Source organism: Fonsecaea erecta (genome assembly GCF_001651985.1).
Source record: "Fonsecaea erecta strain CBS 125763 chromosome Unknown Scaff6, whole genome shotgun sequence".
Lineage (NCBI taxonomy): Eukaryota > Fungi > Ascomycota > Eurotiomycetes > Chaetothyriales > Herpotrichiellaceae > Fonsecaea > Fonsecaea erecta.
Window position 1 is genome coordinate 549,435 of NW_017387249.1, and position 23,815 is coordinate 573,249.

The following is a 23,815-nucleotide window of genomic DNA, read 5'->3' on the forward strand; positions in this document are numbered from 1 at the left end:
TGTGATACTGGCATTGGATCGGTCGGCCAGGCGGGCAGACGACGAATCAAAAGTGCCAATAATCAGCATGACACGAAATGGATTGGGTATTCACGGTATGCATTGGGCCCCAAGGCTCTGCTGGGAGGATCCTGGCGGGAGACTCGCAAACTTGTTTGAGCAAACCAACCTGGCTGAGACGAGTATTGACGTGTGTGCGAAGGAGACACCACCCCGCCTCTTTCCCCCCTCCTCGCCGTACCGTCGACAGGCATGGGGGGAGACCAGTCACTGCGAATCCCCAAGAACAAGAGTACCGGGAATCTATACCCCGTCAAGTACGATGCACCCTCATATACACAGAGGACACGGTTCTCCTTTGATGCGGGGACCGCTCAAGAGATGAACAACCTGAAACGGTAGGTGTCTATGATGTCCGTGAAGATTGGAGGTTTGACAAATAACTAGGGCGGCTCGTGTCGACCATGATGGCTTGGGCAGATCTGGCTTGCGACGGATCAGACGACAAGGGCCGTCACTACGGACACCTACGCTGATTCTAGAAGCGGGGGAGTTCGTCGCTCCTGTGCTTTACCACTCGAAGACCGCACCGATCTCAGGCTCGTCCAGCAGGTCCGTCTCCACCGGGCACATGATGAGCGGACCATCTTCTCCTGTGATCGAGGATCTTCATCGCTTTCCGTCCGAATCTCTCCACTCATTCTCCTTTGCCAAACAGTCGGAAGAGATCCTGCACAGCAGACAAAACATTCTCCAGAAGTCAATTGACTTCGTGAGAGACCGTTCGTCCTGGGCGGCAAACCCAGCGCTGGCCCACGCGCAAGCACGAGTCAGTGGAGATCCAGAGCTCCAGGGCATGATGGACCTGCTCAAGAAGGCCAATATCATCCCCATCGACACAAGCAACAGCAGATCCAAGGCTGTCCCGCTGGGGCCACTCACGGGTCCAGCTCGCACCGACGGACGCAATGTTTTCGAAAAGAGCTTCAGCCAGGAGCTAGAGAATGCAGAACACGCGATTGCGAGCCCCGATCCCGAGGAAGAAATGGATAGACGAAAATACTCCATAGACGAAGACGTGTCGCCGAACGAGCCTGGTCTTGAAATGCAGATACCACCGACCAGATCAGGTTCGATAGACGCGCCACGCCGGACTGGACTGAAGAGAACTTACACCGATCTGCACTCTGTATCCCTCCAACAGAAGCTGATAGAGGCTCTCGCGCAGCCATACTCAGCCGATGACAACAATGGTGTACAGAGTGCCGTCTACACATCTGCCATAACGGGTGTTCCTGCCACGCCTACCTCGTCCGTTCATACTCACAGCAGTAAGTGGTCGCCTGCCCACCAGGCTGTCTTCCGCACAACAGCAGACGCTCCCTGGACGATTCTGGCAGCCAATGATCTAGCATGCCTGATTTTTGGGGTTACACGAGCCGAGCTCCGGTCTTTGAGTATCCTTGGAATCATTCAGGAAGAAAGAAGGCAATGGTTGGAGACGAGACTGTCGCGACCTGAAGAAGTTCAGGAACCGAAGTCCCCGCCCCCTCCAAAAAGTGAAGCGAGGAGTACTAGCCTCTCATTGGTAGGGTCAAGAAGTGGTATTACAGCTCGACTACTTAGTAAAGCTCCCTCTCGAGCTAACAAAACTTCAGAAAGAGCAAGGACGGACGATGGCTCTGGCGGCCACTACAGCCCCAAGCCTAAGAACCACCCGTCAAACAAATCTAGGGGCGTCCTGCTTTGTGGGGACATCGTGCCCATACAGAGACGAGATGGCAGCAAGGGTGCTGCTAGTTTCTGGGTCATGGAGAAACGTGGTGGTCTCATCTGGGTGATCGAAGAGATCACCGAAGATGTCGCCTACCTCGATATTGACCAGTCGGGCAAGGTGAAAAGCGCCCATGGTGAACTTGTTGCTATTTGGGGCCGATCTGACCTTGACGGTACACCCCTCAAGTCTCTCCTTCCAAAATTCCCCTTGGATGCATTGGAATCCCTCGACAAGCATTACATAGGGTATTTTGCGGCGGAAACCGCTGAACATGTCCAGGTTCCGACCACAGTGGAAGTGTCGCCTACAGGAGATCAGCTCCGAGTCTCCAGTTTGCCTCACATAGCCGGGGTCATGGTCTTAGACCCAGAGACCCTCAAAATCACGAGCTCGAACAGCATTTTCTCAGCGGCTCTCTTTGGCTACCCGAAGCTCGATGGCTTGCATATCGCCAATCTGATCCCCAGCTTTGAGGATGTTTTGAGTATTTTGAAGCAGGATGACGGGGTCGATCTGGTCGATGGGATTGTCGTCCCTGAACACAGCTTTCGTCAGGCTAGGACCATTCTTTCGCTCCGAGAAGGCAAAGAAAACCCTGCCCACATATTCTTGCGGCCGTGCGGTGTCCCTGCCAAACATCGAGATGGATCGGACATCATGGTTGATATTCAGATGAGAGTCATTCGCAGTGAGACCGTCTTTCCCATGTCCGACGAGGCAGTGATCGAGGAAAAGGATGAGCACCGGGCGGAATCAAGTGTTGCCGTGGCAGAGCTCGTCTACGCCCTCTGGATCATCTATTCCCGCAATATTCATGGGGTGGGAGTAGGAGGCCCGGCCGAACACGGCCTCTCGGCGCAGGAACGCCCTCTGTCGCCACCATCGCAACCAGAACCTCCGCAAACGCTTCCCTCCCCGCCCCCCGTGCCTTCGGACCGATCTGGAGACAGCTCTCAGCTGTCGCTTGTGGCTGATCAATCCGATGAGACAGAATCTGTCACCATGGACGAGCCGCTTGAGCATCCGCCTCCTCACATGACATATATTTCTCACAAGAAAAAGACCATTGATGATTTTATAATATTAGAAGAGATGGGCTCCGGCGCGTACGGTCAAGTCAAGCTTGTCAGGTATAAAAAGGGCCAGTCGAGGAAGATGGTTCTGAAGTATGTGACCAAAAAGCGCATCCTGGTCGACACCTGGACCAGAGACCGCAGGTTGGGCACCGTCCCGTTGGAGATCCACGTCCTAGATTACCTTCGTCGAGATGGCCTCCGACATCCCAACATCGTGGAGATGATTGACTTCTTCGAGGATGACATCAATTATTACATTGAAATGCTCCCTCACGGTATTCCGGGCATGGATTTGTTCGACTATATCGAGCTGAGGACGAACATGACCGAGGCCGAGAGTCGGAACATCTTTCGCCAGGTGGTAGACGCCATCCACCATCTTCACACCAAAGCTCTTGTGGTGCATCGAGACATCAAGGACGAGAATGTTGTTTTGGATGGCGAAGGACGAATCAAATTGATCGACTTTGGCAGCGCGGCGTACATCAAAAATGGACCATTCGACGTGTTTGTGGGAACTATAGGTAAGTTGCACCGGAGATCCGTGGGGTGTTTACCTCTTTTAACATGTGTAGACTATGCCGCTCCAGAAGTTCTCCATGGGAAGCCCTATAGCGGCAAAGAACAAGACGTGTGGGCATTGGGGATTTTGTTATACACCATTGCATATAAAGAAAGTGAGTCCAACCTCCCTCTTCTTTATCGAAGCAAGACTGACATCTCGCCAGATCCCTTCTATAATTTAGGTGAGCGCCGTCACGGGCGAGCCGAGTTGCATACAGACTGACTTGTGGCAGACGAAATCCTCGACCACCCGCTGCGGGTACCGTTCTTGCCATTTTCTGAAGAGTGCCTAGAGCTCATTCGCAAGATGTTGGACCGAGATGTGGACAGACGTATCACTATTGAAGAAGTGCTTGACGATCCATGGCTTGAAGATGACGATGATGATTGAAATGACTGGGTTGATCTTTGGGAACTTTTATGTGCTATATATGCTAAATCAACAGACTTACGGCCAAAAGAAAAAAAGAATGATTGTGGTGAATCTTTGCTGGCCGAGAACAACCCTTTCGACGATTGGACCAGCGAGTTTTGGAGGCTTGGAGTTTTGAGTGGTTGAGATGTGTCAGTACGAGTGGATTTGCCGAGCACGAGCAACAATAGCAGACGTTCCGGGCACAGGGGTCCAATGCTCGGGGCACGAAGGGCCGCGCCTTGATGCGCTGAGGTTACAGTCCGGTCGAGAACTCGCTTCGCAGGACAATGGAAGCACGGGCGGCATGGCGCGCATATTGGATATGGAGGTCCGAGGCCGTGCCTCGCATGGATGCAGCAACGATCGATTGTCAACCCCAACCACCCCGACTTGTGGAGAGGACTTATGCAGTCGAGTTCCACCGTTCAGTCTGGAGGATGTTTGTCCCCTCGGCAGGTACCTTTTGGACTAGAAAATTTTCAGAAACGGTGTGGGACCCTTGACCTCGTTTTTCTCCAGATTCCGTCCTTAGTTCTCGTGTGCTTCTTGGGATTGAGCCTTTTGCAGGGCCGGCACGGTATAGTCTGTAAATTCCCCTGCCCGTCCACATTCTGAGGGTCTGCAGCGCCCTTGTGGGTCTGTAAGCAGAATAGTAGGACTTGGTGGTCTCAGGGGCGACGACGAAAGTCCGTTCAGGGTCCGGAGTACATGCAGGCAGGGCATTCTGCCGAATTTCAAGAGCTGGAGAAAGAGAGTACTACTGCGGGGATATAGCGTTAGAGAAGACGGAGGGAAGTCTGTTGGGTATGGCTTCGCCGAAACTCTGGGGCTCCTCCAGTTCCCCTTGCCAATGGGCGGCGCGACCAAGGTGCCGCCGAAAGAAGGACATTAAATCCCCAGGGGGGGAGACCGTGAACCGACCACCTAATAACGATTAGCAAAAGCCATGTTCGGCTTTACTCCGAGAAACACGCGAGCGGCGGTAGGTGAGTGGTGCTCTGGGGAACTGCCGTGCGGTTCAGCCCTCAGCTTGCTTGTTTGTCTTTCTGACGACTGAAGGTCGGCAGGAAAAGAGGGAGAGATTGTATTTCCTCGGTTCGGAAAAGGGTCCCGAATCAGCGAATTCGATGTCGAACATTGTCGTCACAGAGGTTATCGGAGTGAACAAAATCAAGGCACAGGCAAGGTCAATCATGGACAGATTCGTCCCCTGGGCGGTGGACGCGCATGCCATGTGACGATTTGGCAAACCGAGATACCGCATAGGCCTACTCCAGGGAGGAGGCAAAGGGGGTGATCATACCCTTTCACGATCACTAGAGACAACCCACCCCTGCAGGCCACGGTGAGCAGGGACCGGCAAACCCCCTGCTATTACAAGGCCAGTCAGTCGTGGTTTTCTCACCTTCGAGAACGGAGGTTCACCCACGGTGGCATATGAACCCCAACGAACTCCGGCTAACCTAAGACGATTCGGAATCTCGCAGAGATGGCAAAGGGCCTGGACCCTGCTTCCATCTGCACGTCTCAGCTAGAGGCGGAACCACGAACCAAAGTAGCCGAGTCGAGTCGAGGTTCGGCCGCATTTGGGCGAGTGGCATGGGATGGCGAGATGGGTGGCCACGAGGCAAGGACGCAGGCTCGATGGGTTCTTCTTCGGTTAAGCGGCCAGGATCCGCAGTGACTTTGTCCTAGTCTCTCTGGGCTGAAAACACCGCCCTCTTTCTTCCTGTCTCCACAACACGCAGCCAGCGAAAGTTGTCGGCAGATCTCTGTGGGGGAGGAGAAAAACGGGCGGGTGTCGAAGTTGCAACTTGGGTCTATGTCCGTTGGTCGGCGGCGGCTGCGTGGACGGGCCACTAGACGATAATGCAACGGCATCTGATGGTCGAGGACAGCCCAACTCCCTGGATGGCAAAAACTCCCAAGGGAGGAATGAGTCGAACTACTACTTCCTGGGAGCCAGGACGATGACACCTTGAGAGCCTAGGATGAGGAAAAGGATCAGCAGAGCATTCCTCCTTGGATTTCACATGCATGAAGTCTCACCACACAGTGACACCCCCATACACATGGCGTTCTGTACCACGTTATCTTGAACAGAGCCCTGCAGGGTCGTCAGATGGACAAGTAAGTGCAAGTGCAAGAGCATGAGGGCATGTCCGATGACGGACCAGTGGTCGCCAAAGCGGGATGGTAGGCTCGGTGCAGAGTGTGTACTCGGTACAAAGTCGAGTGTGTGGTGGGAGTACCTGGACCTTGTCCATTGGGGGGAGGTCGCTAGCTAATTTAGCTGGACCCTTGGCACTGATACGGGCTCACCAGGCCTGGCCAGCCTATCGATAACGCCGATAAGCCAAATCTGACCGTTTTTTCCCAACACCCACGTACAGCCCCACCAAGCGAGGCAGTTCACAGGTGGCATCGGACACTGCCTCGTGTGCTCTGCTCGTCTGCATCTTCCTCCGTCCCTAGGTACCTCTAAGGGTGCCAGTGTCTCATTTAGCTGGGCTTGCCTCTCCGTGCTTTTGACTTGTCGTGGTTCGCCGTCCCTTAGGTGGCTACCCCGTTTGCCCTTGCCCTTGCCTGTACCCGTCCCTGTTTGTCCTCTGTTTGCTGTTTGCTCTCCGTTTGCCGCCCCCCTCTTCTCCCCCCTCTTCTCCTCCTAAGCCCACCTGGGTGCCACCCGTATCGCCTGATGGAGTCCCTTCCCGTCTCCTTCACCGGACAAAGATGACACCCACTTCGCTACCACTAGTGAGGTATCCATGCGACTATCAGCTGCACCTGTATGTCCGCGCGCCCATCACCAGCATCAATTGCGTGTTCCTTGTCTCGGCTCGGCCTCTTAGAAGCCTGAATTGATCCCCTGGCCTAATCTCCATCTTGTTGACACTTCTCTTTATCCTGGCTCCCCCCAGTCGCCTGACCTCACTGTCGTGCGCTCAGTTCTTTGTAAATGGACTGAACTGACTGCTTCTCGCTCTCGACTCGTCGTTTCTTTGCCTCGACGAGTACGGTTGCTGGCCAACTCGACTCTACGGCTTGAAACAGAAATCCCTTTGATGGGGGCATGCGGGGCTGCATCTTTTCTCGGTTGCCCTGCTTTGATTTGATCGACATTCCATCACACAGTGTTGGCCGACGCTGCATTCGCATTTGATCCTGCAAATCAGTTCCTACTTCTGACGTTGGGTGGTCTGAGACTCCCACTTACATCATGGAGCAGCAGCAGTCAATTACTGCAGCCATACCCAGCACCGTCACTTTCTCTTCCTCCTCCCAACATCGACAAACCGATTCTCCGAGGCCAATGACTCCGTCGAGCCCTCTCATGGAGGCCCAGACGGCCTTTGACCAGCCCGTCAAGCTCAAAGGTCGACACAGACTGCTCCAAGGCCTGCAACGCATGTCTTCCTCTCCGTCTCTCGCCAAGTTAGGTCGAAACCGCTCGAGTGAGAAGGTATACAAGTCCGGCCAGAAAGCCTCCATCTCCTGCGTCTCTCTGAACTCTCCGCCGTCGACATACTCGTTATCTCCCCACGTATCCTACGCTTTATCCAATGGCTTCTCGACTGCGCCCACGACCCCCGGTTCGCCCTGTAGCCAGCAGTCCTACTTCGAGACCAACGCCAGACTCCGACCGTTAGACCCTAATGAGATCACCACGGTCCCCGTGCCAGCCGATATCCGTACCTCGAAACCTCTCTCCGTTCCATTACCCGAAATCTCAGAAAAACCATTTCCTCGACGACCCAACTTCAACTTTTGGAAAGACCTGCCATATGAGATAAGAGTCTACATTCTGGGTTTCCTATCCCCGAAAGAGATCATCCGGGTCTCTGCAGTATCCCAGCAGTGGCACGATATGTGCTTCGATGGGCAGTTATGGACAAGTCTCGACTGCCAGACATACTATCAACAAATCACATCGGACGCCTTGATTAAAATCATGCTCAAAGCCGGTGCTTTCGTCAAGAACCTCAATCTCCGGGGATGTGTGCAACTGCGGGATCAGTGGCTGAGTCTTGGGACGAGAATGACCAACCAAGAGTGCCGGAACCTGGAGAACTTCAGCATCGAAGGCTGTAAAATTGAGCGGTCGTCCATCCATTTCTTCCTGCTCCGGAATCCGAGACTACTCCATATCAATATGCCCAGCATGCAAAACATCAACAATGCAACCATGAAAATTATTGCGACCCATTGCCCGCAGCTCGAGCTGCTTAACATCGACTGGTGCTCACAAATTGACACCAAAGGTCTCAAGAAGGTCATCCAATCGTGTCCAAATCTCACCGATCTGCGGGCCAGCGAGGTTCGAGGGCTGGACGACAACGAGTTCATGCTCGAGTTGTTCCAGCGCAATTCCCTGGAGAGATTGATCCTCCAGCATTGTGACAGTTTGACCGATGAGGCTTTGAAGATCATGATCCACGGCATCGACCCGGAGCGAGACGTTTTGACCGACCGACCCGCAGTGCCTCCGCGACGGTTACGACATTTGGATATTTCACGGTGCCGAAGTCTCACCGACCGAGGTCTCCAAGCTCTTGCGTACAACGTACCGTATTTGGAGGGCCTCCGGACGTGCCAGAACACGGCCTTGACGGATGATGCCTTCGAAGAGCTCCTGCAGTCCACACACCGTTTGACACACTTGGAGGTGGAAGAGGTTGATTCTCTGACGAATGCAACTCTGATCAATCTTTCAAAGTCCAAGGCTGCAAAGACATTGGAGCATCTGAGCATCTCCTACTGTGAACAGATTGGAGATATTGGCGTGCTGCCTCTTCTCAAGGCCTGCCCTCACATCAAGTCTCTGTGTTTGGACAACACCAGAATCTCTGACCTGGTGCTCATGGAGGCCTCCGAACAAGTCCGAAAACGGGGTAGCACCACCAAGAAGTCACAACGGCCCGCAAAGGGCCTTGAGCTGGTTGCGTTTGACTGCGCCAACGTCACCTGGGCGGGCGTCCGCGAGATTCTGCAGGGGAACGGCCGCGTCATGCAGGGTCGGAAGAAGTCAGTGGTGCAGACTTTCAACGGGGAGGATGAGTTTGGTGAGAAACAGGAGATTCGGAAGACTGTTGAGATCCAAACCCTGCTTTACCCGACCGAAATCATCCATCTCAAGGCCTTCTATGGCTGGCAACAAACGGTAGAGGAGCATTACAAACGATGCGTCACCGGTCGCTGGGGCGCAGCTGCTCGTTTAGAACAAAAATGGGCTGAGTGGATGGTCGCCAGCGAAGAGGTCGGCGGCGTTGGCCATGGCTGGAGTTCGAGACGCCGACGGCGGCGGGCTCGCGAGGCCGAGTACCGTGTTAGAGATGACGAAGATGGTGCCACACATGATACTGGGACGGGAGAAGACGATGGCAGTGGTCAGGAATTCGCAGCTGGCCGCCCACCCAGAGGAGGGCGACGACGCGCCAGGAGTGGCGGTTGTGTGGTGATGTGAGCCCTTTCGCGTCTCGCCTTTGCAAGATGTTGATTCCTCCTTTTTTTTTTATATAAAGTTGATGTATTTCAGAGGAAGGTGGCGTATGGGGTGAATCTGTGCTGCTATACACATATTTGGAGCTGGGACATCTTGGATATTCGGTCATGGCCAGGACGTTCTGGCGCAGGCATGTTTCTGCTGCTCTATGGTTGAGAGGTGTTGTTCCAGCGTTTTTATCATCATCGTTTGCGGTGTTCCAACCGTTATGTCTGCTGCCCAATGATGATGATGATGTATGTATGTATGTATGTGTGACCATTGTGTCATCTGTTGAAAGAGGGAACAGCCCTGTTCATCATCGCAGCTAGCTGCCTCTTCTTCTTCATATACAGACCGCTCAATCGATCTGACGAGATTTGCGAGAAGTGTTGACGACTTAGACTTGACTTGACTTCACTGTCTGTCCTGCTGCTCTTGTTCTGCCAAATTTGTCAGTTCCCTAGCAAAGTGAGTAAGTCTGTTCGAGCCTGAAAAATTGAGAAACTGCGACGCGTCGGAAAAGTAAGGAGGGAGGGAAAGGAATCCATCTACTTGGGAACGGGTCAGGTCAGGTCAAGTGTCCCTCAATTCCGTAAAGCTATCTGTTCTTTGTGTCTATTTTCTTCGACACGCGGCCCCACCACAAACTTCCCACCACCCATCCCTCCCATCATCAAGACGGGAGGGAGGGAGAGAAGGGGTTTGCGGTGTCCAGCCAGGAAAGCCCTTTCGGCGCAATCTGGACAGGATGAAAGGGCGATAACTACCTGACCTCTCCACACCAGCACATACAAAGGCCAACCGACGCCCAGCCCAGGGGAGCAGCAAATTTTCCATCTATCCAGCAAGCAAGCAGCAGCAGCAGCACCGGCAAGGTTTCGAGATGGTTGATCCGGCCGAGTAAGGAGAGTGTGAGGGCGGAGAGAAGAGGAGGGGTAAGGAGAGGAGCCAGTATGGCTGTTGTTGTCGTGGCGGTGGTGGTGGTGGTGTCGGTGGTGGTATTTATGGTTGTGGTTGTTGCGGTTGTGGTTGCTGCTGCTGCTGCTGCTGCTGCTGTTGTTGTTGTAGTTGTTGCTGTTGTTGCAGCTGTTGCTGCAGCTGCCTCTGCTGCTGCCAGTAATCCTGGCGAACCTGCGCCATCGTCTGCGCCGGATCCCCTGGGCGATGGACGACGAATCTGTCCCAACAACCACGACCGTCGTTGAGGGCGCCGGCTGGCCCAGTGACCACAAACCCCGGGTTCCGCCCAAACTCGTCCAGCAGCTTGTTCTCTAGGTCCTTCGGACCAGAGAAAAACCCCAGATCGAACCAGGACAGTGTCCCGTTGGCCTGGGTCAACTCCACCTCCCACATCCACGACTCCGGAGCCTGCCGGATCGGGTTCCCCGCCGCGTCGCGTTTCACGCGGATCCGAGCAATTCTGAGCGGCGCCCCACCCACGAGAATGGGTTGCTGGCCCGCCCTGACGACGAGGTTCGAGATGTATTCGAGCTCGTCGCCGTCACGGACGAAGAATTGCTCCGGCCGCTTGGCCATGTGGAAGAACTTCCACACGGTGGCGCGGGCGGGTCTATCGACAACACAGAAACGTTAGCGATGACTTCGACCACATGACCAACAGTGAATGAGATGTGAGTTAGAGGGCAGGGCAGTGTGTGTGTATGAGATCAGAAGACGACGAGGCTTGTCCACAGCGGCGGTCAGGTGATCAAGCATAGTGTAGAGAGGGGCATGACATGAGGGACCGACCATCGCCATTGTTTATGAGTATCTGTGTTGCCATGTTGTTTTTCACTGTTCCGGACAAGTGATCTTTCCCTTGGAGAGGGTGTTCATGAGGAGAGGAAGAGGTGAAGGGGGCAGGTAGCCCTTGTGAGGCACCGTAGAGGCAAGAGAGTTGTGAGGAAAAGGCAGGGATAAACTCTTTGGTGTTGGTGTTGTTGTTGTCGCTTCTTTCTTTTGATGGAGACACGTCTAAACACTGGGGATGGGGAAGAAGCGAACAAATGAGAGATGAACTTACACAGTCGGCATCTTGTTGGATTTGGAAAAGTGTCAAATTTTGTGTTGTTAAAGCGGCGACGGCTTGTCGCGATGGTGTCGAGGTGGTTAAGGGCGATTGTGAGTGTCGGATAAGTTGCTGAAAAGAGAGAAGAATTAAAGCGGCGAGAAGTCGAGTTTTGTGCACAAAATCACGCCAAGGTTGTCACATCCCGTTTAGGTTAACGCCAAACACACACTCTAAAGTGGCAAGGAGTTTGCTTGGCATCGTGTCACTTGAATTTATCTCTTATTGTCACAGACTATTATACTATACTACACATGTGAATGGCTGTACTGCATTTAATATATTAACCAAGGCTCCCATTCAAACCAGGACATATAGGCTACACATGGTGCTCAACCCCAGGATCATGCTGCCCCAGAACGCGGCGTTGTTGAGCACCCATCGTCCTCGAACCAGTTTGCTCCTTTGCAGTGCGACGATCGGCAGCTGGAGCATCATGGCAATGAAGCCGTAGCCTCGTAGTTTCTTGGTGATGCAGCCCATGATCAGCTCATGGCCGAGCGCGCTGACCAGGAAGGTGATGGTCATTGCCACGGGCGTCGAAAAGTACGTCTTGGACGAGAAGAAGACGTGACGGCGCAGGAAGTGGTAGACCGGGATGTTCCACTCGCGGCTGAATTCGAGCCAGTCGCTGGAATTCCACCAGTCCGAGTAGAAATGGCGGTCGGCGAAGCAAGTGATCTCGGCGAAGGCGCCCAGGATGTACTCCCAGATCACCAAGAAGACCAGGAGAAAGGTGATCATGAAGGGGAATAGCATCAGGCTGGTGGTCTCAGCCAAGATCAAGCCCTTTTCGGAGAGCGACGTGGTCAGACGAAGCCGGGCCGCCGAGTCGGCCAGGACCGGCATGATGAATTCCTCGCTGATGGTGATCATCAAAAAGATGCAGCCGAAGACGGCGAGGGTCTTGTAGAAGAGATCATCCCAGCGGATCTTGGGTGTCCGTGGGTACTCCAGCTCGTAGCAAAGAGTCGGGCAGAGGACGTAGTCGAGGTAATTGGACAGCCTGAGATTTTGAGGGTAGGTGACTTGTCCCAGGGGAGAGGTCAACTCGGTCGCCAAATCACGCCGGAGCTGGGCCAGATCCTGCTCGTCTTCCTTCTCTGACTCGGAACTCTCCGAGTCCATCTGGCGCAAGCGCGAGGGAGAGCCGGGATATTTGACGGCCTTGCCCCGGTCTGCCGTTTCTGGCTTGTCGAGGTCTCGCAGCCGGTGCTCGGTCTCGCTCAAGTGGCCGTTATAGAAGGCGTAGGAATGCATTTTCATCAGGAAGGTCAGGGTGTGCAGCGCGAAAAAGACCTGCGCCGTCCAGGTCCAGCTCAGCAAGAAGGGCCAGCTCACCCACAGTGCCAACCACAGTGCTTGGAACATGCCCTGTATCCAAATCCCCGCTCTTCGCCATCGCAGGACGCCGTTCGTGCCCCGGACCATTTTTTGGATGGGCAAACTCAACGCGGTGCTGGCCACCATGGCAGCATCGCTGAGGCCCAGTGAAATGACGTTTCGGGACAAGAGAGCATATACTTCGACTCGCAGTGGATGACCCGTCTCTTTGATGTTTCTCAGACACGTCGTGATCACCATGATGGTCAGACTGATCCAGAAGAGGACGAAGAAGCCCCGGAAGTCGCGGTACTCGCTCCGCGCGTCGAAGTAGGAAACCCGAGACACGTAGTCGATCGTATAGAACAAGCGGTGCTTCGCCTGGGCACGAGCCGCTTTTCGGGCGGTGGAAAGGGACTGTACAGAAGGCGGTGCATCTTGAGGAACGGGCGTGGACCGGCCACTATCATGTCAATTGTCAGCCATCCCATCACAGGTGTTTTTGGAAGATTGGAAGGAAGACATGCCTCGAGATGCTCGACGAAACATCAGCAAAGCCATTCAGACCCTGCCCAGAAGCACGTAAGGCCTCCGGCAACGCCCTGGTCGGTCGTGGCCGCAAGATGTTTCGCTCTTGACTCGTGGAACGAGGCAACGCCATGGCGGGGTACGTAATTCAAAAAGGAACCATAGAAGAGAAGAAGGAAAAAAGGTACACGATATGCTAATGATACTGCGCGACAGGAGGAAAGCAGGCATCCATGATTCCGGATGCAAAATCCAAGAGGAAACCTGAACTGGGGGTGCTAGAGGCAAGATTGGATTTCTCGGACACCCTGAATCCGAATGCGCAGACTGACCTTTTCGTGATTGTCCCTAATCTCTACCGAAAATGGAGCAATCAGCACTACTATTAACACCCTTGAGAACGGTCAGCCTCGGCGTCCGTCATGTTACGGGCCCACCGATTGGGTCACTGTCGCCAACCACCTGGTGTTTGTGGGCGAGGGTCCGCCGTTGACCTCTCGTGATAATAATTGTGACGCCAGCGTTGACTCCGTAGTATTCCTACTGGGTGGCGGGAAATGTTGTCAGGACTTCGACGTGGACATGAGATATGAATACGTATATCTATGCACAAAAACAACCACAGCCCCAATCAGAAGCTCGACACACCTCCAGCAGCAGCTGCTGCTTCTACCATTGTGGAATTCCTTTGGATCCAATTCCATCACAGGCAAGACGACAGAAGGCCTCTTCAGCCGCGATTTCTTGGTTGCCATCGTCCCTCCGAGCGGGATAGATCATCTGTCCAGCTCGTTGCTCTTCCTCCATGTGCTTGTGGAGCACATCTCTCACCAGATTCTTGAAGTAGATGACGCCCTTTTCGTTGTGTGGGTGCAGTGGTCCCTTGACATAGGTGTCCATGTTGAGGTTGCGCTGCACAGCGTTGCACAGCTCGAGATCCTCCCGTTCGACTTGCTTGAAGAAGGGATTCATGGTGTCAAAGTCTTGATCGGTGCATGATTTGTGCCGATAGACCTCATATTCCAGCTTCAGCGAAGTGGCGGATTTGGGAGCGAACCGAGTCAGATAAGTAATTCCATCGCTATAGGTCTCCGTGTCAGTGTATGTCAGGTGAGTGAGTGCGAGAGAGATCACGTCAACGCCCACTCACGAGATCAATATGGCAGCATTGGGGAAGAAGTAAGTGGGCTGCACTCCATACTTGTGTTCCACGCTGTCCAGAGGCTCCGAGTAGTGCTCAATCCACCCTTTGATGCCCTTGACGTCGTACGTATCGAGTTTCGTGGTTGCCAGAATGCCTGGATGTGCAGTCGTGCAGTGGTAACACTTGAGTACGTGGTCAGCTTGGAGTTGGTTGAACCGGGGACCGACCTGATCTACCTCGTTATAGTTGTCCACCATGGCCTTCCAATTGTACTCCCCCTCCAGCTCCCACGCGTGGTCGAATGTAAAGTCATCCATGGAGAAGTCTTTCTGGCGTGGCTGCTCGTCGACCTTCTGAAAATGGTCTTCCCAAGCAATCGTGGGCGGGTTAGCAGCATCGAGGTTGACCCAGACGAAGCCGAGTCTGTCAATGCGCAGATGGACACTATACAGAGAATATTGAGATTTGTCAAAGTTGTCCACCGTTTCGAAGCGCGGTGCCTTTGCGAGATTGCCCGAGAGGCCATAAGACCATCCTGATAGGCGTCGTCGATCAGCCGTCGATGTAGTTGCAAGAGAGGATATGCTGTGTGCTATGCACGACTGTCGGCTTACATACCGTGATACTTGCACGCCAAAATACTCGCTCTTCCTCCCTGACCACTCTGCTTTTCAATGACGGGATACGCTCTATGTCGACAAATATTCAGGAAAGCCTTCAGATCATTCTGTCGGTCGCGGATGACGAAGAACTTGTAGCCGGCAATCTCAAAATTCACAAATTCCCCGACCTCTCTGAATCGCAGCGAATGGGAAACACAGAGCCACTGTTTGGAAAATATCCCCCGTTTTTCCAGTTCGTACATCCCCTCTTCGCGGTACCAGGATGCCGGAAGGGTGTTGCTGGTCGGGCCATGAGTGCTCACGCCGTTCGTTGTGCCATTCATCCTGAAACACTTATCGAGCTCTGCTGGTCAAAGTTCAAGCGAAAGTGGTGTACATCATTTCTACCACAAACATGGGTTTTCCAGACATAGAATAGCAGCGGCGGTGGGTATCCCGGCCGTCTTGATCAATGCTATACCCGGGCCGTAGGTCGCTATCAGCTTGCATGATAGGCGAGTAGCTGCACCCAATGCCTCTCGGCTTGAGCTTTCCTGTGGTCGAAGGTTGGATCATCATCAAGGAAGTTCGCTTCAAATTGAGTAAAGCGTAAGGAGTATTCGGCCAATGACACATGCAGCGATTATCACTGGCCCGAGTGTTGGATGGGGAAGGAAGATCGGTTGGAGTACACAAAATATACAAACTGTGTTAGAAGTACACAGCACAAATCATCATTTTTTGAGGTCTGTCGAAGTTCCTGTGGGAATAGAAGCCCGATTTGGGAAAAGGGCATGCGTAGCAGAATAAACAACAAAAGGGGTCGGTAAGAAAGCAAGAAAAGGAGGCGGACCAAACTCACGAGGAGTCACTGTTGGACATTGCGCGGGAGGCGTTCCATCATTCATCGAGACCGATACTAGCAAATACGTCTCATTGGATGTCATCCTACCTCATCCAGTCGATATCAAGCTCCGCTTTGTATTCACCCTCGTCATCGATGCTGCTGAGAACAGTTTCTTCTCCCGTCCATGTGGTTGGCGTGCCGTGACGCATACTTGACAGGCTTCCCGGCTTCTCACTTCCGTTGACACTGCCCGCTCTCATCATCCGCGCAGACTCACTGGACTGATGTTCTTTCCACCATTTTCCGCTCTCTTCAATGACCTTCTCTTCCCACTGCGGGACGGGTCCAATGACTTCCACATCCTTCTGACCGGCCTTGAGCACATCCCGACAGGGCAAGGACATGGTCATGTTTTCCTCGTTGTGACCACCAGTCAAGTCTTTCAGCTTCTCTTCGCTGGCAGCATAGACCAGCCGTCCAATATTGCTCCAGTACAATGTCCCTGTACACATCGCGCATGGTTCCCAAGTCGACACCAGTGTGCACGCAGCAAGGTATTTCTGTGAGAAGTGGATGGTAGCTAGCCGGGCAAGCTCTGTCTCTGCATGTTGCACGTGAGAGATGGAAAAGTGTGTCAGTAGGACTGTGGTGTTGTCAGGGCCCAGAAGCAAGGCTGCAAAAGGCCGCTTCTCGTGCAGTGTGGTGGCAGTATTTTGAAGATCCAAACATGATTTCAGCGCAGCGTCAATTTGTTCTTGGGTCAAGGATGTGCGAGTCGGCTCGGATGTGGGAATGTTGGAGCGGGAGGTAGGTGGTATTTTGGGCGTGGAGGGGTTTGCTGGCGAGCTTGTTGATGATGCAGGCGTGAATGGAGGATTGGTGGTTACGATTGGATTAGCATTGTTTGTCCGACTGCTTTGAATCGAGGATCCCGAGGGTGTGATGGACGGCGCTGGAGCCGGAGGAGGTTTTCGATGGATAGAGCCCGGTGCTGGACTTTTGATATTGGCAAAGCCTGCGGTGGATTTGAGATATGACTGATAACTCATTGCGGAGAGGATGGAGAAGAACCCAACCTATGAGGAGAAGCTGACAGCTTAGGACAAATGTCGAGTGACATGTGCAGCCTCCAGAACGCTGTACCACAGGTCACTTTATTCGGCTCTTTATTGGAGAAGTGATTCTAAAGCACAAGTGCGCATTATTGGTAGCAAGAAGGCGGGTTTTTCATTATTATTATTATTTCAGAAGGAGCGTAGCGGTCCAGTGGAGTGCCCACGCCAATTGCGCCACATGTTTTCAACAGCCGAGAGAAACTGTGGAGGGGCCACGGGGCCCTGCTGGACTCGGTACGAAGAGCCTGTTGATTTGTTGGTTTAATAGGTGAACTGGCCTAAACAGACTGTTCCTGGCGCTAGCGATTCCGCCCTTGTGCCTCTGAGATTCGTCTCGTAATATCCCAAGGGTTGCGACCCTCAATTGGTCGACACTCGTCGTTGGAAGTGGTATTTTCCTGCGATGCTGCATCATTCTCAATCAGAAGACGAGAAGATCAATCTTGTGGTGTTCAGCTCCATATCTCTGGCGAATGCTGTCGTTATTGAGCAGGGCGAGCATGGGTCGAAAAATTTGGCCGTTGGTGAAGATACTGCTATTTTTCGCGTCTCGATAAGAACCATCCACCACAATCCGTTGTAGCCCCTCCGTCTTCATTGCACCTGCTTCCAGCAACTGATTCAACCTCCCCGGGGTGCCCATGGCAATCGTGACTTTGTACTGCCGTAGAAACTCCGCATTCATCTCGAGTTTCATGTGTTTCGCGATAAATTTACCGACTTTGCAATCTTCGGACTTGAACACTTGCAACTGTCGCGCGAGATCTGCTGTCCGCATGCCAGATATCGTCAACACAAGGGTATGTGGCGTCGCAACCTCATCGCAGGTAGAAAGAGCCTCTTTGCTGCCAGCTGAAAATCGCTCGAGAAAGTCTGGCAGGTTCTCAGCGACCCGGTCTCGGTCATAACTTGTGGTGTCGAGGAAAGCCTTCGTAGGCAGGTATCGGTCCTCCAGTTCGATGGTACTGCTCTCTGGGAACCACTTTAGTATGTACTTCGCGAAGTGATCAGAGAGAAGGGCAGGATCAGCCACGGCGGCTGGGGATAGTGACTCTTCCGATTTGTTGGCGGGAACATATCGTCTCGCCAAATGACGAGGGTTGCTATCATCGGACTCGCTGAGCTTTCGCTTCTCCCCACGCTCGCCGGTAGCCACTTGTTTCTGTCCCCTTTCGCTGGGATTCACTTGTTTCGTCCCACGCCCTCTTCGAGCCCAGTGTATTGTACGCGGCATCCTGGGATTGTAGTCGAGTCTCAAGAGACACAAGGATGGCTTCGGCTGCGCTGGAGATTCGCGGAGTGTGCCAAACAAGATAAAATAAAATAACTCTAGGCGTGGTGTCAATAAATAAAATAACTCTAGGCCTGGTGTCAATAAATAAAATAACTCTAGGCCTGGTGTCAATAAATAAAATAACTCGAGGCCTGGTGTCGATCTCCCCGCATTCCGCAGGCCTGAGCCTTGGCGGAATGTGGACTGAATAAACAACTATGTACGAGGTATATCCGGCCATTGGTGCTCCCCAAGCTCGCAATTGCGCGCATGATGGTATATGGACACGCTTCAATATCGGAATACACCCGACATGGCCTTGTCCGAGGGCCGTATTTCTGTCCAGACTCTGCCATCCTTACTAATCTACTTGGCGTCATTCTGCGATTAATGACACCATAATATAGATCGAGTATACTAACAAACATCTACATATAGACAGGTTATGTTCACGCCAGGCAACAAGTTCTGGATCTTCTTCTCAACGGAAAATCTAACTTCTTTTGAATATTCTCTTACGACATGGGCGGCTTCAGGGATAAGCTTGAAAATCAGAGGATCGTAGTGGTTGGAGGAAGCACAGGGTAAGCCAAAATATAATGTTCCATTGGATTGTCTAATAGCCCATAACTTGGTTTGATACATGGTAGGATTGGCTTCGGGGCCGCAGCAGCGCTTCTTGATGTCGGTGCCCACGTAACCATCATTTCATCCTCTCCAGCAAAATTGGAATCTGCATTGCAAAAGCTGGCGTCTCCAAATGCCAAGGGGATTGTGGCCGACGTTCGTGATGAGGCAGCCTTCACAGAAACGCTTCGATCACTGGCCCCTGTCGACCACCTTGTCTTCTCGGCCGTTGACAACATTATTCGAGGCAAGTTAGAGGACCAGAACCTCGATGATGCAAAGCATCTCTTTGGAGTAAAGTTCTGGGGCGCGGTCATCACTGGAAAAGGTACGCGCACACAGACAGTTGTCAAACACGAGCGCAACCGGTCACTCACCAGACATAGTACTTCTGAAGTACGATATTGTTCGAAGGGGAGGTTCTTTGACTCTCACATCAGGGACAGCGGGCATCAAGCCTGGCAAAAACGCTGCCATTGGCGCAGCCTTGAACGGCGGGGTCCTCTCTCTCACCAAAGGTCTCGCAGCAGACCTCGCAGAGAAGAAGATCCGCGTGAATACAGTGGTGCCGGGCTTGGTGAAAACGCCCCTGTGGGATAAGCAAGGCAAAACGCCTGCGGAACAGGAGGAAATCTTCAACAAAGCCAGCCAAAACCTCCCGGTAGGATTTGTTGCCACTCCTGAGCATATCGCTGAGGCGTACGTCTACGCCATTCGCGCAGATTACTCCACGGGGAAGTTGATAGAGATTGGTGAGCGCCCCAGGCCTATCTTCGTTGCTGTGCTGATTTGTTCCAGATGGCGGTGTCCTGCTATAGATCTGAAACCACACAGCAAATAGAATGGAATGCTCACTGAACAAACCAAGCTTCCTGCGAATCAAATTGTTTGAAAACCTACCAAAGATTCCTCCATTGCTGGATCACTGACGTGTCGGAGGCCCTGGAGTCTGTGACCATGAAGATTGCGCAAGCAGTGGTTCAGGATCGACTGCAACCAACACGTGTCTCCCCTGACTCAGTTGAAATTGAATTTCCCAGACAGTGGCTGCCATAAGCAACACGTACATGCTGCTAACGAGCTTCGACAGTGGGAAATAGCAACACCGACTCCGAGCCTCATTTGTTCGAGATAAGTGGTACTTCTGACCTTGTCGAACCAGGGCGACGGCTTAGTTTCGTGGACTGGTCTTCTTTCCTCATCCTCATCGTCAACCGAAGCAACATGGCAATGTCAACTCATCAGGAGCGAGGAGCAGCCTCACCTTCTCTACTCACCTGTCCCATTGGGACAACTTCCTGCTATACTTTCAACGGAGCATACTGTTATAATGCAACTGCTGGAGACATTTGCTGTGCCGACGGCAGCGGTGAGCAACCCTCCTTGCTTTGGAAGTGTCGTGACTGAGGATCTCTTGGTAGGAGTCTGTTCCGGTGGTTTCAAATGCGGTGTTGGTGTTGCCGCCAATCGATGCTGTCTACCGGTATGTCGATGCCATGGTCCCCTCGCCCAAAGCTCACCGAACCAGGGTCAAACCACAGAACAATGTGCACATAGTCCTGTCGTCGATGTGGCGACCACTGTGAATGCGATCCCAGACCCTACAGCAGCTTTACGCACCTCCAATTCCAGACAATCACGAGGCTGTATTTCGACCATCTGGACTGCACTGCTTTTCTGTGCTTTTCTCTTGCCGGCGTCCTGGGACGTCTGACAAACTTGATGTTTTGTGGCTTTTGGTGACGGCCTTCAAGGAGCCAGCAGGAAAGATCGGAGGCGTCAAGGAATTATTCAAGAAACAAACAATGATTTCGCAAATGGAATTGGGGCACCTGAAGGATAGTCGCAACGAGAGTTTTCAGATATTGGTTGGTACGACACCAGGCTATTGCAACGCTGTGCGACTGTTTCGAAGAAAGGTCTTGTTCACTACTCTTTCATGTCGCATCAGGAGGATGTTACAGTAGCAATAACAGTCGCAATTACAGTACGTTCGGAACAGGCTGCGGCCTCTGTTCGGCTTTGGCGGGGCTCCCTAGGCTAGTGAGGCCTTGGGGGGGCACCCAGACACCGCCGAGGGCTTCAACTTCGCCATTATTTTGAACCAGTATTCAAGCATTGATCCGACGACTAAAAATCTCGACCGAGGTCCGCACCAACTGGAATATCCGTGACAAGCAGCGATCGCTCTCTAGGTGACTTATCTGTTGGATACACTTGTTGAATGACTTCGGCCGATCGGCTTCTTGCCATGACCATGCACATATATGCCCACGGTGACTGCAAAAGGATCGGTCGCCGATAATTTATCCATCCCACGTGCATCGCCAAACAGTCACACGACGCAGTTGACTGCTCCATCGCATGGGTTGAAACGAACACCGGTCTCGACCCTCTGTTTTCACCATGCCGGCACTAGAAGAGACGGTGGCGGACGATGAACACCAAGACAGTTCTGCGATCGCCGAGGGTGAAGGCTCTGGTCGCCATCTGCGTGTCCCTCCAAACCCAGCCTCAGTGAAGATCAATGTCGAAGGCGCCTTCATTGTCGACGACGAGATGAACCTCCGTAATGGAAATGGAAATGGGAATGGCAATGCCAGTGAGCATGAACACGTCCACTGGGAACACAAGGACATCCGTCTCCCACATCACACCGATGTGGTGAGCCATGTTGCGCTCGATGTAGGTCACCTATACGACGTCTTCCTCCGGCTCCCACTGTCTGACTCTGACCCTAGATTGGCGGCTCTCTGGCGAAGCTGGTTTACTTTTCCCGCGAGCCGGGCTCAACGCACGGCGGTGGACGACTGAATTTCCTCAACTTCGAGACGGACCGGATCGATTTGTGCATTGATTTTATCCAAGAGCTAAAGAAGACGCAGTCCAAGCTCAATGGGTCGACGCCGCAGGAACTGTGTGTCATGGCAACAGGAGGTGGTGCATACAAGTTCTACAATCGGATGAAGGAGTTGCTCCACGTCGATGTCGTTCAAGAGGACGAAATGGAGTGTCTCATCATTGGTTAGGAAATTCCAGGAGAAGCTTTTGTACAAGATGGCTGACAGGGTTTCATACAGGGCTGGACTTCTTCATCACGGAAATCCCGCGGGAGGTGTTCACGTACAGTGAAGAGGAGCCGATGCAGTTCGCCGAGGCCCGTGCAGACATCTACCCATACCTCTTGGTCAATATTGGATCGGGTGTGTCGATGGTCAAGGTCTCGGGGCCTCGAGAATTTCAGCGCGTGGGTGGGACGTCTCTAGGGGGCGGCACATTTTGGGGGATCCTGTCCCTTCTCACCGGAGCGCGTACCTTTGACGAGATGCTCCGTCTGGCCGACATGGGCGACAACAGCGGCGTCGATATGCTGGTGGGTGATATTTACGGTGGAGGATACAGCAAAATTGGGCTTAAAAGCACCACTATTGCGAGCACGTTTGGAAAAGTGTTTCGCATGAAGCGGATGGCCGAAAGGCACGCGGAAGATGGCGAGGGCTTGTTCAACGGTGATGGTCATGGCGACGACCACGACATGTTACGAGGGTTCAAAACCGAAGACATGGCCAGAAGTTTACTGTACGCCATCTCGAACAACATTGGTCAGATCGCATACCTCCAGTCAGAGAAGCACAACCTCCAGCATATTTACTTTGGGGGGTCTTTCATCCGAGGCCATCCTCAGACGATGAACACCCTTTCCTACGCCATCAAATTCTGGTCCAAAGGCGAGAAGCAAGCTTACTTCCTGCGGCACGAAGGATACCTCGGCGCTGTGGGAGCATTCCTCAAGCGACAACCGAAGAACTGGGGTCGACGCAACAGTTTCGAGGATATCAGACTCGGTAAAGTGTTGTCGAGGGAATAGTGTGGATGTTCATGTTTCGACAAAAGCTCTTACTTTGGACGGCATGCGCCTGCTTCGTTCGAAAGGTCCCATTGACTTGGATCATCGGACCAAGAGCCTGTCTAGACCTTCAACATCCGGGGTATTTGGGAATGATCCGGACGGAGGTTCTGCGGCGCAATAAGTGTCTTTGTTCCGCCAACAGCGGATTATAAACGGGCAACAGCTTGCCAGATACCAGAACATACATGCGGCAAGTAAGGGCTACCTCGCAGGCCTGGTCTTGTGCCAGGCTGGAGATCAGATGTCCCAACCACAGGATAACTAGCTCCCCAGAAGGTTGTCCATTGCATCACTATTGCCTGGAATGGACTTTTCGACAGAACCTTTTGGTGAGGCTGGAGGAAGTTTCCATGCGGGAGAAACTCTTTAATGGGCCGGAAGTGACGCAACACAGCACATTTATTACCTCGTACATAGCGGGAAGTTCCAGCAATGTCTCTATTTCGTCCTTCAGCAGCATAATCGAAAGAAGACGCACAAGAAGTCACGGCAAGGAAATCCCGTAGGGAACCTCCAATGCTCCAGCCATTACTGCATGGTCATTCTCTATCAGGAGGGCTAGCAGCAGAAGCACGAATCACAAGCCTGGAGATGATAGTGGTTGCCAGCAGTGCGCGGCAGCAATAACCAAGGAAAATTCTCCGGGGGTGGATGCTCCCTCAATAGGCGATGCCGGTTGGTTGCCCCTCGAGAGTCGCGCCCCCTTTGGTGCCCCTCGGATGGTGCCTGACGTCAAATGGTTTTGCTCGCTCTCACCCCGATGGTGCCTTGTGCCTCTCTCATCCGGCTTTCGCATGAGACTTGCCTGTCAACAATAATATGGCGGTTATCCAGCCTCCCTCCGCTCGTTTATATCTTACGTTCGCTCTTTTCTGCTGTCGCACTTGACGGCTCCCGTGTCTGTGAGGTCAATACTTTCTCTTCAACCTTTTGTTGTTTCTGGCCCCGTCGTTCACCCAACTACCACCCCCATCAAACCCTTGTTCGGTCATCTGCCGCGAAACACTCGAGCAAGCGGATGGGTTCGGCATTGCGAGATACGACAAGCAAGCCGTAGACAA

The 23,815-nt window shown here is 53.0% G+C and overlaps 8 protein-coding genes across 8 annotated transcripts; 4 read left to right on the top strand and 4 right to left on the bottom strand.

The window, feature by feature from the left end:
* Positions 1–252: 252 nt before the first annotated feature.
* AYL99_07228 (hypothetical protein) lies at positions 253–3,808 on the top strand (the record flags this gene model as incomplete). Its single annotated transcript, XM_018838737.1, has 6 exons — positions 253–398; positions 448–1,331; positions 1,659–3,377; positions 3,429–3,530; positions 3,582–3,599; positions 3,651–3,808. 6 exons carry the CDS (start codon positions 253–255, stop codon positions 3,806–3,808), a joined length of 3,027 nt encoding a protein of 1,008 aa, XP_018691505.1.
* A 3,244-nt stretch (positions 3,809–7,052) lies between these two features.
* AYL99_07229 (hypothetical protein) lies at positions 7,053–9,296 on the top strand (the record flags this gene model as incomplete). The annotated part of the gene is made up of 1 exon (XM_018838738.1): positions 7,053–9,296. One exon carries the CDS (start codon positions 7,053–7,055, stop codon positions 9,294–9,296), a length of 2,244 nt encoding a protein of 747 aa, XP_018691506.1.
* A 1,023-nt stretch (positions 9,297–10,319) lies between these two features.
* On the bottom strand, positions 10,320–11,351 carry AYL99_07230 (hypothetical protein; the record flags this gene model as incomplete). The annotated part of the gene is made up of 2 exons (XM_018838739.1): positions 10,320–10,887; positions 11,341–11,351. 2 exons carry the CDS (start codon positions 11,349–11,351, stop codon positions 10,320–10,322), a joined length of 579 nt encoding a protein of 192 aa, XP_018691507.1.
* A 334-nt stretch (positions 11,352–11,685) lies between these two features.
* Positions 11,686–15,326, bottom strand: AYL99_07231 (hypothetical protein; the record flags this gene model as incomplete). Its single annotated transcript, XM_018838740.1, has 5 exons — positions 11,686–13,171; positions 13,910–14,317; positions 14,387–14,562; positions 14,617–14,915; positions 14,999–15,326. 5 exons carry the CDS (start codon positions 15,324–15,326, stop codon positions 11,686–11,688), a joined length of 2,697 nt encoding a protein of 898 aa, XP_018691508.1.
* A 604-nt stretch (positions 15,327–15,930) lies between these two features.
* AYL99_07232 (hypothetical protein) lies at positions 15,931–16,878 on the bottom strand (the record flags this gene model as incomplete). Its single annotated transcript, XM_018838741.1, has 1 exon — positions 15,931–16,878. One exon carries the CDS (start codon positions 16,876–16,878, stop codon positions 15,931–15,933), a length of 948 nt encoding a protein of 315 aa, XP_018691509.1.
* A 487-nt stretch (positions 16,879–17,365) lies between these two features.
* Positions 17,366–18,178, bottom strand: AYL99_07233 (hypothetical protein; the record flags this gene model as incomplete). The annotated part of the gene is made up of 1 exon (XM_018838742.1): positions 17,366–18,178. One exon carries the CDS (start codon positions 18,176–18,178, stop codon positions 17,366–17,368), a length of 813 nt encoding a protein of 270 aa, XP_018691510.1.
* Positions 18,179–18,739: 561 nt separating this feature from the next.
* Positions 18,740–19,662, top strand: AYL99_07234 (hypothetical protein; the record flags this gene model as incomplete). The annotated part of the gene is made up of 4 exons (XM_018838743.1): positions 18,740–18,801; positions 18,868–19,172; positions 19,231–19,596; positions 19,643–19,662. 4 exons carry the CDS (start codon positions 18,740–18,742, stop codon positions 19,660–19,662), a joined length of 753 nt encoding a protein of 250 aa, XP_018691511.1.
* A 1,588-nt stretch (positions 19,663–21,250) lies between these two features.
* AYL99_07235 (pantothenate kinase) lies at positions 21,251–22,712 on the top strand (the record flags this gene model as incomplete). Its single annotated transcript, XM_018838744.1, has 3 exons — positions 21,251–21,529; positions 21,586–21,868; positions 21,925–22,712. 3 exons carry the CDS (start codon positions 21,251–21,253, stop codon positions 22,710–22,712), a joined length of 1,350 nt encoding a protein of 449 aa, XP_018691512.1.
* Between the last annotated feature and the right edge of the window lie 1,103 nt (positions 22,713–23,815).